This window comes from Anopheles marshallii, chromosome X, assembly GCF_943734725.1.
Source record: "Anopheles marshallii chromosome X, idAnoMarsDA_429_01, whole genome shotgun sequence".
NCBI classification, from domain to species: domain Eukaryota; kingdom Metazoa; phylum Arthropoda; class Insecta; order Diptera; family Culicidae; genus Anopheles; species Anopheles marshallii.
The window spans coordinates 13607553-13623062 of record NC_071325.1 but is presented as its reverse complement, the minus strand read 5'-3'; the positions used below and the strand labels follow the sequence as shown (position 1 = coordinate 13623062).

At 47.9% G+C, this 15510-nt stretch overlaps 1 protein-coding gene across 1 annotated transcript; it reads left to right on the top strand.

The window, feature by feature from the left end:
* The first annotated feature begins 2101 nt into the window (after positions 1-2101).
* On the top strand, positions 2102-14346 carry LOC128709297 (uncharacterized). The gene is made up of 4 exons (XM_053804322.1): positions 2102-2602; positions 2839-3132; positions 4601-4729; positions 8521-14346. Exons 1-4 carry the CDS (start codon positions 2102-2104, stop codon positions 14344-14346), a joined length of 6750 nt encoding a protein of 2249 aa, XP_053660297.1.
* Positions 14347-15510: the final 1164 nt, after the last annotated feature.

Here is a 15510-nt window from a genome sequence, read left to right as displayed (position 1 = left end):
AAGGCATAATGTTTGAAAGACGAAACGGGAACTACCGTGCTCACGACTGGAGAGACTTGACCAAAAGAAGAAAATCAAATAGAAACAGATAAAAAAATACACACACTCTTCTCTTTCTTGGATCTCTTCTGTTGGGTACGGTTGCGAACTCGTGCACGCCCGCGTGTACTCCACCACGTTCACCCCATCGTCCCCCATCCCGGGGGTGTTGATGTTTAGTTTAGAGCGCACAAGAAGAAGTCGTCGAAGTGAAAAAAAAAAAAACATCCGCGTTTATAATGTTTGCTTGGAAAACGGAAACGGGGCGACGCTGCTGGGAGTGCTCTCTCTCGCTCTGGGTTGACGTTAGCTTTTGCCCGTCCAAAGCTGATGCGCGTCCAGCGACCCAGAACGGTGGGTTCATATATGTGCAGCATAAAATCCCCGGGCCGCTGCGCGAACTCTCACCGTGACTCATGCAACACACATCCCCCTTTTATTCCAGATAGTGCTATGCAATTACCGAAGGGCGCATTAGGACTTTATCTCTCGCTTGTGCTTGTGTGCGTGCGTGTGTGTGTGTGCGCAAAGATACAGATGTAGACAGAAATCGGGGTCATATAGTAGTGTCTCACCCTGTTCAAGGTGTGCTTGGCGTGCAGCAATCACAGTCGGTGAGGCTGTGCAGCTATATCCCCTTCACCGTAGCACCGATGGCAGTGGCCACCGACATCCATCAACCACGTCAAGTCAATCCGAGCAGCCACCAAGCAACACGCGCGCACCCTTAGTCAAAGCGCAGACCATGAGCGGTTGGGTTTTTTTTTGTCGTTGTTGGCTTTGCGCCATTTAAATGGTAAAACCGCACCCCGGCAAAGCACCAGGTCATGTACGACCAACACCAATCAAACGTACGGCGCCTAGCTCCTGGGGTGGGGTAGGCCACTTCAATAAATAGTATTTGATGTGTGTGTTCCTTTTTTTTTTTGCTATCTGTTTGTTCGCCAAAGATACTATTTCTGAGGAGCCCCGTAGGCAAGGGGAGCTAAAATGCTTTAATTATTGGACCGGTATGTTGGACTCGCAATGGAAACCGATTTCTACCATCAGCAATGTGCTTTTACCGCATTGGCACATAATGCATCTCGATAATACACCCCTAATGAGTCCATTCTAGGCGACTAAGCCGGGAATTGGAAATGCTCAAGACCGGTACAAATCTCGCCCAGCTTAACGACCCGATACGATCGGGAACGTTCAAGTGTGCACACATCATACGTGAGCTGGAAAGAGGGCAGCAATAAGAAGACAAAAACTCGTTTATTGCGACATCTTCGGTGCCCCAACTACTGTTTTTTTTTCTTCGATTTTAATAATCCTGTCATCCTGGCTTATCAGATCACTCCAAAACCTGGCCAATATCGTAAAGCCATCTGCCCATAACCCCCCCCTGCACCACAACTGGCCGAGCGGGACGGTTTTCGTGTAATTAAATTGCAAATGTAGATAAGTGCAAAATTAACTCCTCTTCAACTTGCTTGCCTCACGCACTGTGTGTGCACCGGCACCGTACGGTAACGGGTGCAACGAGATAATTTTCAATTTTCCGACCCAACCCAACAGTGGCTGCGGTATAAATTCAATCCAGTTTAATAACAATTAAATTGGAAATGATGTGAAAAAAGACATAATACAAACCATCAAGCAAAAGCGAGCGTGTAGCGTTGAGACGAAACGAAAGACTTGTGTGTGCGCGTGCGCTGGTACAAGCGACGAACCTGGAATTTGCAACCACGAGTGTGGTGCAATATTTGTGGCCTTCTGCTTGTCATGGGTGAGGAATGCGATGGGATTTCCGATGGGTATGATTCATGCGTAGCAGGAGCGTTAAAAAAAGGGCACATACCACACAGACGGATGTGCGGCACATAAAGGTCGGAAGAAGATACATACTTTGGTGAAAGCTGCCAAGAGGATGTTTCTTTCTTGATTTTGGGATATTTACTCGCTGGAACAAAAAAATATATCGTTATGCTTATCGTTGTTTGCTCTATCTGTTCACGTGCGCAGTCGTGTAAATGGTAAGCAGTCCTAAACAGTGTAGTGAAGTGCACCAAAAACAATGATAAAGTTTCGGTACAAACGTAAAGATCCGGCACCGGTGAAAAAGTGTGACGATGGTGCCGGGGCAAACTTTGCCGACCCTCGCGCTTCTACGGGTAAATCGCAGCAAGCGTCGACGGGTGCCGGCGAGGTTGCGGCACGTCCTGCTGGTAGCCCTAGTCTACAGCCGACCCATTACGTGCGGTCGGGTAGTACGCAGGGGAACAGTGCGACATTGCCGAAGGATCACCGCAGTTCCGGCGGTATGGGCGTCGACCAACAGCCACAGTCTGAGCGGGATGCTAATGAAGAGACTGCTAGATTTGATGGGCATCCTTGCTGGGGAAGCTACCAGCAGCAGCAACAACAGCAACAACAGCAGCAACAGCAGCATCAGCAGCAACAGCAGGCTGTTCAGTACCATCAGGAGTTGCTCCAGCGTGTTAAGATGGAGAATGAGCTGCATCAGCTGCAGCAACAGCAGCACTACGAGTATCTGTCCTGCATCGATGCGGTCGTTGTGAGTTTCACTGTCAAATCGAACGTCTAACCGCAAACGTTCATTAATCATAGCTATACGAGCGCTCAATCCCGTTTGTGGTCTTTGTGGTTTTTTCGTTGGTGAATTTAATTGCAAAAACACCAAACAAAGAATGCCTTACATGTGTAAGCTTGTTCTCCAAAACGTTGTCCATACTAATTCGCTTCCCTTTTTTTGCCTCTCTCTCTCTTTCCTTCTTGTTTTTTCTTCATTAGGAATTGTTTTCACAACTGCAAACCAGCTCGGAACCGGCGCTGTGCCCGGAACCGCTGAGGCGTGCGCTGGCCAGCGGACCGCTCGCCGGCCGCCGGTTCCCGCTCGGGTGCCTGGGAGATGCGGCGGAATGCTTCGAGCTGTTGCTGCACCGCGTACACCAACATCTGTCCCCGGTGGATAGCGATAGTTGCGAGGCAGCGCAATGCGTCGCCCATCAGCGTTTCGCAATGCGGGTCGTCGAGCAGAGCGTGTGCGAGTGTGGTGCCAATTCGGAGAAGCTTCCATTTACTCAGGTATGTACTGGGGGTTTTGCTTACCGCAGCTTTATACGTTTCTGGACGTCCGGAACTCGGACGGAAGCGTTAAGCAAGCGCGCCCTGTCGCTAGGAGTTTGTTTCTTTTCGTCATTTTTTTTTTGTACTCGTTTAATCATACCCCTTTTCGTCATTTTTGCTGTGTAATCAAGGTGCGAAAAAAATACAATTCTCTTGAAATTCTATTCTAATGCACATGTTACAGTGTGTGTCATAAAAAAATGTCACTCGAAACAAGCTCATTGGAATTATTTTTAAGCTCGTTGTTGTCCAGTTGTAATGTTGTCGTAACATAGTTTTATCATCTAGAATATTGTTAATTATTACCATTTTTATTACTATATTAAAATTTTTTCATCTGATAGTAGGGCAAAAGCCGTCATATTTAATGAAATAAAAATAAAATTTTCGTTCAACTGACTTTCATCTAATTGAACAGCTACTATCTAATTGAACAGCTACTATCTGAACGTACTATCTAAACTTGCCCTATTTTTCCTTACAACATCACGTTTTTTTAACTTAAAACACTAATGTGATAGTCATGATGGTGTTCATTACAGCGTTGCTGTCGTATTCACTGTTAGAGTTTGAACGTCTGTTTTTTTTTTGTTTTAGAACAAAAATTTGAATTAAAATCACATTATTAATTTATTTTTCTTGAACACGCACTGTAAATCTCAACTTTTCCAGTTTGACACAAAAGAACGTAAAAATACAACAACAAAATCATGCAAACGATAACAAGTTCCATTTGAATTTAGAATGCGAATATTCGCATAAACTGTCTCTTCTTTATTCGCCATAAAAATCGTCAGAAATTCTTAAACAAACCTTGCGCTCAGGCCTTAAAACAACCGTACTCATACTTAAAACCACTCGACTCCCTTCACCGGGGACGAGTTTTTTTTCCGCCTAGCGCGCGCAGCTTAACTTAAACATTGCCTTTTAACTGTCTCACAGTGGGGCCCGGGAAGATCCGCGATGCTAACGGGAATCGCACTACGGTGAACTCGTTTTTAATTAATGCAAGCTAATGCTCGAATCGGTAACCACCTTCCCTTCCCTTCGCTTCCCTCACCCCTCGCACTAGCAAACCCCCGCTTCATTGGTGTTGTGTTGCTCCCCGATTTTACGACCGTGAAGAAGCGACACGATCTGAATACGAACGCAACGCGCATATAATACACCATTCGGGGGTGATAAGCTCCGGGTTAAAATGAACACGTTTATGGCTCTATCCGCGCGGTCCCGCGTTTCCTCCCTTCTGGTAGAGCGATTTACACAACAAACACAGCTGAAATTTCATAAACCGTCATTATCTCCCCTATACTAATTCTCCCACATTCTGGCACTGCTTTGTTCTATCGAATTTTAATGCCACGTTTCTTTTGCTTCCTTTTATCTGGGACGTTTCGGTGTGTTTTTTCTTCGTCCAATTCTTTAGATGGTGCACTATGTGTCGGCTTCGGCGCTTACATCGCAAAACACGCTCTCCATACAACATCAACAAAATATCACGTTCGGCCAGCTACTGCGGAACGCGGGCAATATGGGTGACATCCGCGACTGTCCGGTGAGTTGTTATTTTTTTATTCTATATATAAAATGAAATACCTATCTTTTACCGTATTCCAAACGCGACTGGGTCAGGTTGACTTGTAAATGTGCCGTTTTCTATCATATCGATGGTAATCACTACCGAATTCATTCCATATGCTAGAATCTACTCTGATTCCAACGGTGAAAATACTGGATTTGGCTAGAAGCAAATTTTAGAATTCCAGAAAATTTCGGAGTTCCTTAGAACGCTGGAGAGCTTCAAACTATTCCGATAACTCGGGACTACTCCGTTTATTCTGTACTCTTGCGAAATGCTCCAAACAACAGCGAATATCTGTAGAGTAACACAAATATTCCACGTCATTATCAATCCATGCCATTTTTCATGAATCTGACAATACCGAATTCGACTCCATAAAAAATTCTAGAGTCTCTGGAAATTCCGAAATTTTGAAGTACTCCAGACTGTTTTGAACTATTCCGATAGTTGGACTACTCATAAAAGTTCTGAACTATATCTCCTCATTTGTGGAGTAACACAAATACTTCATATTACTCTGGATCTTTAAGAAATTAAAGATATTCGGTGGACGCCATGAAGATCTTAGAGATCCTAGCTTCGTCTATCTACAGTATTTTTGTTTGCATAAAACTCCTTGTAAAAATTTCAAGTTGATCAGCTCTTAGATATTCAAGGAATTTCGGAAGACACAACATGCAGCATTTGCAGCATTTCCGTTGGGATTTGGTTAAGTTTTTGACAATGTTATCCATATATTTCCAAGATTTCAAACTTCATGACAATGCGAAAAACTAATATCTTTGAGCTGACTATATTTCTCACCTTGGGCAATTCGATGCATTAGAACATTGAAGATATTTTTTTTAGCATGTCTATCTGTGCGATTGAACATGTATGGAAAAAAGAAACTTAAAAAGCTTTTTTTTTGGTTGAGTAGAAGAAGAAGATACTTTGAGAAGGGATTGTTGACTGGATAATTGAATGCCATCTATACTATCAACGTCTTCGACTCTTCGCGACGGGTGAAGGCGAAAGTTTAAAGAGAAGGTGGTAGAGCGGACACCCGATATGCTGCCATAACCATATTTGCTGAGGATGCACATTTGCCTGCTAGTTCTCTTTTGCCGTGACTGTTACTGCTTCTTTCAATGTCAGCGCTAAAATGTAGACGAAATGAAAGGGCACCTCGATTGCTGCGAAGCCTTGCAATATGCGTTGTCTTCCCCTTCCAATGGTAGTAATCTCACGAAGCAAAATTACATCTAACAAGGATTGAAAACACTCCACCAATCTTTGTGTACGGAGCTGGAAAAAATGTATGCTTCGACACAGACATACGCACTCACCGTCTTCTACGCACTGCCGTCCTGTGGTTCTCGATGGTGATGGATTTTCCGACGAGTGTTACATTGAAGGTGCTAAAGATCACCACCTATTCACCGTCTCTCAACCATCCGCCAGCTTTACGGAGCCCACAAGCGCAGATGAAGTGCGTGAGTAATAAGATATTTCTTCAGCTTTCAGTAGTACCCTTTTCGAGGTGCTTTCCGACCAACCAAAGGAAAGCGCCACACGGCGTCCGATGGCCATGAAAATTCAATGGCTTTTTGCAGTGTTTTTTTCTTCTTCTTTATTGCTCATGCGTGTGTGACTGTGTATGTGTCACACTGGCCTGCTTCTCTGTTCTCGAGTGTGGAGCTATTTCTTTGTTTGTTTGGCCGGCGCCACGGCTGTACCCATGCCGTCTAACAGGCACAGCCCACTATAAAATCGCCTACTGTGCTATAACATGATGGTGGAAAAAAGAACCAGAACAAAATGACTCTGTGGTGGTGGGAGCTGCACTCGGCATCCCCTCTCCGCATTCCACGGTACCGACAGATCAGCCATCCATTGTCGTACAGTACAGGGTGTCCAGCAAATGATCGTACTCAATGCAACATGCTGCAATGCTGGAGGCTATGCAAATTAAACACAATGTCTCTCGCTCACCGTCGCTGCCGTTTGGTTGCTTTACCCCTTTACTGTGCTCGAGTGTGCACGCGTACGGGCTTTGCCGCACAGTTTGTCTGGCTGTTAAATCATAACATTAATGTAATCCTGCCAGCACCTACACCTCGCGGTGGGGGTGATGTGTCCGGTGAGGTGAGACGTTATAGTTGCTCCAACCGAACGGTGAATGAAAGGTTTATTGAGTAGAAGAAAAAAACCCCCCAAGCCCGTGTCTCGGTACTCGGCTCAAGGCTCAAGGCTAACATGATCGTCCACCGTTTTTTTTTGTTACCCTTCCAGCACCATTTTTCTGCATTAGACGCGTGGTCTGAAAGTGCACTATTCGGTGCGTTACCTACCTTATGCGCCACAACGCTTGGTTTGGATGGAAGTGGAAGAAGATTACTCTTTGTTGCTTTTAGCTTTTCTCTTTGATGAAGGTCTTTTCGCGGCGAGAGAAATAAAAACAACAAACAGTCAATACGCAGAATCAAACAATTAATAGATGGCGGTTTGATCGCTGCCTGAGAAATAGCTACAGACATAAATGTCATTGTTGGATGTGGTATTATTGACGGCCTTTTTTATATTGTCTACTGTTAACATTTCCTTAATGGGGTTGTTACTGTGTATAACTTTAACTTCCCACCAGTCAACGGCAGTCTATTAATATTTCGAATTAAAAATGTCATTTAGATATTTGAAATACACTTTCAAACTCTGAGCTGTTCGTGAACACAACGAACTGAATGCCAATTGAAATGTGTTTGAGTAAAAAACAATAGAAAACGAACATCAGCGAAACGAAACGGGCAACTCATGGAGAGGCGAACATAATCGACAACTTTGACAAAGACTCTGCGTCAAAAATATTGGAAACTGTGGTAACTTTTGGCCTCAAATTGTACCAATTTACAAATTAATATCAAGGAGGTTTTTTATTTGTTCAACATTTTATACTACAAAAAATGTTCGAACTTATTAGGGCTCTAAATTGGAGAATGGTTTAATTTTTTGTTTTTAGTCTGACAATAATGAATCTTTTGGATTTCTTCACAAGTTGGCTTTCTGATGCAATATTTTATGTAAAAAATATTATCATTGCCATCTAGAGGATCCCCATTATCTGACGAGAAATTCGGAGGACAATGGGTGTTTTGATACGTGGATAGTGCTTATATGATTTTTGAATACAGGAACTTCAGTACAATACTTATATTCGATATTTACAGCTTATACAATGCAAGTCTTGAATAGGAGGGATTAATTCGAAGTCGTTCTTATTAGAAGTGTGATATTGTAAAGAATTATTCTTGTCCAACAAGATAAAGTGGAAGTTGTGAGCTGTTTTGCTACAAAATCCGAGAACTTCAGTGGGATGGAAATTGGATTGCAGAGATTTATAGCATTAGCCCTGATCTGAAGCACTAAGAAAAGAGCTTATTGTGCGGCAAATATACGCCAATAAATTGCAAGACAATCAACACATTAAAATAGCAAACTTTAGACCTTTGAATACCTCGGGAGATCATATTGCACTACATTCCGTGCTGCAATGTGTACCGTGTGCTCTGGTTTTATTTCATGATGACGTAGGCGTTTGAGAGTTGAGATATAAACATATATATTTTAATTAACAATAAATATGCAAATAGATTCGATTGGAGGAGTTACTCCAACGCATTGCTCAATATAATTTAGCAGAGCCTAGACAAATTGCAGCTGACGTACCGTTTGCTCAGGCGCGAAAGAGATACTAACGATCTGTATACCTTCGATTTCTTTTCCAGAGTGCATGTGGCGCCAAGATTGGTATCCGGCGGGCACTGCTGAACCGACCGGACGTTGTTTCGATCGGGGTCGTGTGGGACTCGGAGCGTCCACCGGCGGATCAGGTGCATGCCGTGCTGAAGGCGATCGGGACCACGCTTCGGCTGTGTGACGTGTTCCAGCAGGTTTCCGATCACCGGTGGGCCCAAACCGTCCACCACGAGCTGGTGGGTGTTGTGTCGTACTACGGCAAACATTACACCACCTTCTTCTTCCACACGAAGCTGCGCGTTTGGGTGTACTTTGACGATGCGAACGTGAAGGAGGTCGGACCGAGTTGGGAAGGTGTGGTGGAGAAGTGTTCCCGCGGGAGGTATCAACCGTTGCTGCTACTGTACGCCTTACCGCAACCTCAGCAGCTGCAACAGCAGCAACAACAGCAACAGCTGCAACATCAGCAGGAGCTAACGACACTGGCCCAGCACCGTAGGGCCGTTACTCCCAGCCCGGAAAAGGCTTCCATGGGATCGAATGTCCGGCGTGCCATCACCCCTACCCCGAACCGGGCGCTTCCCATCTGCGACTATCAGAATCTGACCGTTATACAGAGCAAAATATTCTCTACAGCAAATGGCAGCCCTGGGGGCGCAGGTGCTGGCGAGGATGCGCAGGAAAAGGAGCACTACATTAGTCGCAAAGCCGTGCAGAATGTGCTGAACGCACAGTACCAAAACTTATCCGTCATTCAGGATAAAATTTTCCCGTCCACACACGATCAACAGCAACAGCAGCAACAACAACAGCAGCTAAGAATTTTAGCGAACGGCACGAACAAGCAGCAACATCACCAACAACAAAATCTGAGCTACAATCGGAGTCTTGTGAACGGTGTTGAGGGTGGTGCCAGCACCGCCGTGGGTATGCCCAATGTGTCGCCCTCTTCCTCGAGCGGTACAGCCTCCTCGCCGGATGGACTCTCCATGCCAGACCATCTGAACCAACCGCGACGGCGTGATTCGGGCAATTGGAGCGGTGATCGCAACTCCGCATCTTCATCCTCCTCGACGACACTGGACAACCCTTATCTGTATCTGGTCGGCAAGCGACAAGTAGGTGGGAGTGTTCCGGCCAGTCCAACGCGTGGCAATAACTCCAGCAACAATGGGTTAGGGACGATGGGCAGTGGCACAAATGGTGCACAGTTCTACGATGCCGGGTACGACTCGTACTCGCTCTCTTCGACCGATTCATTCCCTTCCAAGCACCAGTCGAGCGGTACGGCAGGATCGCTGCTGATGGCATCGTCCGGTTCGTCGTGCGGGAATGGCACCATGACGAAGATACCGGAATCCGTCGTCCTGTCCGGTGATTGCGAGAAGCTGTGCATGGAAGCGGACCAGCTGTTGGAGAAGTCCCGCCTGCTGGAGGATGCGCACGATCTCGAGACGGCACTGGTGCTGTGCCATGCCGCCGCTAGTAAGGCCCGAGCGGCCATGGATGCACCATACAGCAACCCACATACGATGACGTTTGCACGCATGAAGCACAACACCTGTGTGATGCGGGCTCGCTCACTAAACCGGCGCATCCTTATCGAGAAGGGTGGCGAAATGATAAAAGAGCAGCAGCAGCAACAACAGCTACAGCTACAGCAGCAGGCACAGCTACACCTACACCACCAAACCATGCAGCAGTACCACGTGCTGACGGCCGGCGGTGCCTTACAGCATCGACGACAGAATAGCAAGGAGAAAATGCTGACAGCCGGCGCTGTCGCTCACCATGCCCTGTCCGGCTCGACAACGGCTGGCACGACGGCTGGGGCGGCAGTGGGGTCTGCGTCGGCAGGCAGCGTGCTGCGCAACTCACCCTCGAAGAACATTGAGATTTACGCGACACTACCGAAGAAGAAGGTTACGTTGAAGCTAATCGAGGCGGAACACATTGAGCCGGAACCGGCGATTGATCTGAAGGCACCGACCGAACGTGAAAGCCGCAGCCTGTTTTCGCGCGTCACCAGCGATAAGGATGGCAAGGATGGGAAGGAGAAGCGCAGTCGTAGCGAGGATCGGAACAAAGCGCTAGCATCCAGTGCGTCGTATGCCGATCCGGGACTTGTCAACGCGAAGGACACACTGCGCAAGCACAAGGAGGAGAAAGATGCAAACGATCGGAAAGAGAAGGAAGCAAAGTCGGGCAAGAAGCAGCACAAGATCCGCCGGAAGTTGCTGATGGGCGGTTTAATACGACGAAAAAATCGCTCCATGCCGGACCTAACGGAGGCCATTAATGGGGGTTCGGGTGCGGGTGGGTCCGGTGGCGACAATGGAAACGGTGAGTCATCGCTGCTGGACGGTGGTGTTGGTGGTGGTGGCGTTGCAGGTCCGCTCGGTACCTCGCTGGACGACAGTGCTGTCGGGCTGAGCGTTAGCGCAAAGGACAACCCGAACAGTGGGTACCTTTCGGAGGGTCACTTTGACTACCATCCGATCTCGAATACGAACCCGAACCTCGAACGAAGCAAGCTGATGCGCAAGAGCTTCCACGGTAGTGGACGTTCACTGTCCATCCCGAAGGTGCCACCACCACCACCGGTTAGGATCGGGTCGGCACTCACTGCCGTCTCGGGTGCACCGTCCACGGCCCAACAACAACATCAGCCGGCAAACTCGTCCTACCCGGCGTCTTCCTCCTCCGCATCACCTTCTATGCTGCAGATGCAGAAGCTACCACTGAACGGTGTTAATCTGCGACATCTCGAGTATGTGACAGAGGCGGCAGCAGCTGCAAACAGTGGACTGCCAGCCCATCCACCGAGCGGCATCAAACCATTCCATGAGGCGAATGTGTCGAACCTTTCCACCATGAGCTCCAACACCAGCATGAGCGAGGACTCGTGCCAAACCATCATCACGACTTGTGCGGTGGTACATCAGGAACAATCACCGGTCAAAGCGCAAGATCATCTGCCACCACCTCCATCATCACCGGCCACCGTCGGGATAGAAGAAGTTGACTCTATCGTTCGGTATCAGCAACATCAGCAGCAGCAACATCAGCCAACACCAGTCTCCGCACTGTTGGAATTACCTCCCTACCCGAGTCCTCCCTCCACCACGTGCCATTCGCGACAGGCAAGCGAGGACTTTCCGCCACCACCACCTGCCATTGATTTTGAACCGTTGCACGAACAGCTAAACGAAATACAAAGTCTGCAGGTGGCTGCTACGCAGTCGAATGGAGGACAGGGTATTAAACATCAACAGCAGCATCAGCAACAGTCGGTGGCCCACAGTCAGTCAGGCATTCAGAACACGACGAGCATTTTGGCACAGCTACAGGCAAAACAGCTCCAGCAACAGATGCAACTTCAGCAACAACAACAGCAGTATCAACACTTGCAGGACCAGCAACATCCGCATCCGCACAGTGTCAGCAACTCGAACAATCCGATCAGCACTAGCGAAATTCTGAACGAAACAACACGCTCGGAGATCTGGCTGAAGGAGTTGCAGCTGAAGCAGCTCGCACTAAAGCAGCAGCAACAGTGCCGCGAATCTGCCAGCGGTTCCGTCTCGCAACAATATCAGCAGCAGCAGCAAGGACAGAAGAGCAGCAACCTCATCGCAGCAGCAGCAACGACCGGAGGCGATCAACGCAGTGTGCGCGATCTTGCGTCGCGTTTCGAGCAAATTAAGCTCTCGGTTGGGTCGCAACTCCAGCAGCAGCAACCGCAGCTGCATCATCCACCAAACATTCGCACCGGCATGAGCGGCTTATTGCTTGCCGATCAGCAGCAGAAAGCCGCTCGCACTACACCACCGCCACCGCCACCGCCTCCACCTGCTATCGACACACTGATGGGCGAGACAAATGCCGGCGGTACCGACTATTCCACCAACAGTGGCGTCGATGTCGTGGACTGTCCGCGTGATGTTGGAGCCGTGTACCGGATGCAACTGCCGAAACCACGGTACGATATTGCGCAGAGTCAGATACAGGAAGAGATCCGTGAGGTGGAGATGCTGAACCAGGTCGTACAGCAAACGCTCAATAACGGCAGTGCCGGTGCTACCACGCAAGCCAACAAATCGCAACTGTTGCACTGCTCCGACGCACCACCAGTGTCGTCCGGACGCACGAAGAAGAAGAGCGTTTCTTTCTGCGATCAAGTCATACTGGTGGCTACGGCAGATGAGGACGAAGATGATGGGTTCATACCGAATCCAATTCTTGAACGTGTGCTACGCACGGCTGGTGGTGGTACCGGTCCTGCTGCAACAAGCAGCTGCACTGAAGGCGATTCTTCTACGGGCGTACTAATGTCCGCTGCTTCTGGTGAGGGAAGTGTGAACGGACAGTCGCAGCCACCAGCCACAACGCTAGCAGTGGGCATGCAGGAACGTTTGCCGACGCTTTCGACCAGCATAACGTATCACCCCATCAAGGCACCTTCTCCAACGCAACAGCTGAAACAGTCGCCACTACCTCCAGTGTCTGCCGGTCCGGTGTACTCGCTTGCGGCCGATATGCACAAGCAGAACCTGGAGATACAGCGTCAGTTGCAGCAGCAACAGCAGCAGTATTATGGTGTTGTTAATAGTGCAGCGGATCTTGAGAGTTACAAGCAGCAACAACAGCAGCAGCAGCAGCAGCAACAACAACAGTATAGCTCCATACCAGCAAACGCAACCATATTCAAGACGCATCAGTTCAGCACAACGATGCCGGCGAAGAGCACACCGTCGCTGTACGGTGTACCGCCCAATATGACACTCCAGCTGCATCAACAACAACATCAACAACAGCAGCAACAGCAACGGCTCTATGGCAGCGATACAGGCAGCGAGCTTAGCTTTGATGGTCGAACGTCCGGGGCCTCGTCACAGCTCTCCGGCGTGTCCGCCTCACCTTACATGACCGTGCCACACATGCTTGACGGTGGTCCACAGGTTGGTTATCAAACAGTGTCCGCATCCCCCACCACCATCACCACCAACTCGAGTCCCGCCTCCAACACGTTGCTTCGCCAGAACATAGCCTCCTTGCTCCAGCATCAGCAGCAAAATATGGGTGGAGTTCTGGCACCGTCTACGATGCGTACTCCACCACAGAACGGTATTGGACTGGTTTCGAACGTGTACCAGAAACCTCCGAAGCCTATTAACGGCTACCAGCAGCAGCAGCAGCAGCAACACCAACAGCAACAACATCAAATGCAACAATTCCCCAATGCGTACAATGGTAACGTGTCCTTACCTTATGCCCAGCATCAGCAACAACAACCGCAACAGCCGAGCAGCGTTGCGCCCTCATCCTCTCCCTACCAACGTGTGCCGTTACCGCTCGGGTTCGACGGCATGACCACATCGCTCTACCACGATCAACCCACAATCGGTATGATGAATCAGCAGCAACAGCAACAACAACAGCAACAACATCTCCCACACGGTGGTACTTCTCCATCCACTACACTCCAACCGAAACCGACCCAGAAGAAGGTGAGCTTTGAACCAGGTACGAAGGGTGGCGGTCCTGATGCGGCCACCGGTACGCAGACACCTTCTCCCTCCACCAACAGCACCTGCCCGCAGCCACCACCGTCCCAGCACTATCAGCTGCAGATGGAGGCGCAGCATCAACAGCAGCAGCAACAAAACGTTGTCGGTTTGCCGCCGACACGCGTTGTGCCGATTGCCACGTACAATGGGAACGCGATCGTCAAACCGTCCGCCAAAGCCGTCCAGTGCAATCTCTGCCGCAAGAAGCACTGCATCCTGCCGGCAATCTACTGTACCGATTGTGAGACCTATCTTGCCCGCTTCCAGATGCCGGTACGGCGATAATCTCTTGCCGTGCTTGCTGTTGTTTTATCTCGCGCTCGCTCTCTGCATCCTGTGGGATGTAGGAGGCCATCTTGTACAGTAGAGGTAGTCGCTTGTGTAGTAAGAGGATGCTGAAGAGACAGAGGGGAAAAAAGGCAGGCCCAACTGGTTGTGAACCAACGTGGAGGAGTAGGTGTAAAACGTTAGGAGAGGTTGGCTCTCTTGACTTCACCGCATCATACCGTGCCTGAATGTGATATCTATGAGTGAAAAAAGGGTTAAAAAGAGATAGATAGCGACATAGAGAGGAGAAAGAAATGGGATTGTTCTTTTTCTAACAATGGGTGCTGCTTGTTTATTTAATAGTTTCCAACACAGAGTTATTGCAGTTGGAGACTACTACTGCTGTTGCTGCATCTTATTGCGAGGAGCAGTTGTTATATGGTAGAGGTAAAACACTATGCTAGAAGCATACTGGGGAGATGTAGTTGATAGTGACTGTCTTTTAACGCAATCATTCCACGTCGTACACATTACTTGACTATCGCAGGTAATTGAAGTCAACGAACGTCCAGAAATTGGCAGGCTTAAGACCTTCAAGGTTGAAGAACCACAAAGAACCAGAAAAAGAGTACTCGTATTATTGTAAAGCAGACTTTATATTGACCTAAGTTCCACCACTGCCTTCATATATCCGACTTTAGTTCGGGACATTACTTCTTCCGTCCTCTTAAACCGAATGTATTCGCATAAACCGAATCGAAGAACGACTGTTGTCGAGTTAGTTTAGACAGGAAAATTTTATTGTATGTTAATATTATGTTAAAATGCAAATAATGACATCGAGATTAAAATGATATCGAGAGGATAAGAAGGATGGAAGATGATCTCCTTCTTATCTTCGCTTTCAATTTTAATGACCCACAGAGTAACAACTGTCGAATCATAACAGACCTTATTGCTTAACCTGATGGCAGCCTTACAACGTAACCTTATTATTATTTCAACCTTTTTAAAGCTAGCATTACGACTTAGTGACATACAAATGGACCACATTTTTTAATTTGATAGTTTTATAAGTGACAGAAAAAAGAGCTCTTAGTAAAAGGTCCAGGAGTCGATCGATGCGTGCGAGACGGAGGGATAGAGGTTTCTGCACAAGGGATATTATTGTTTTGTTTTGCT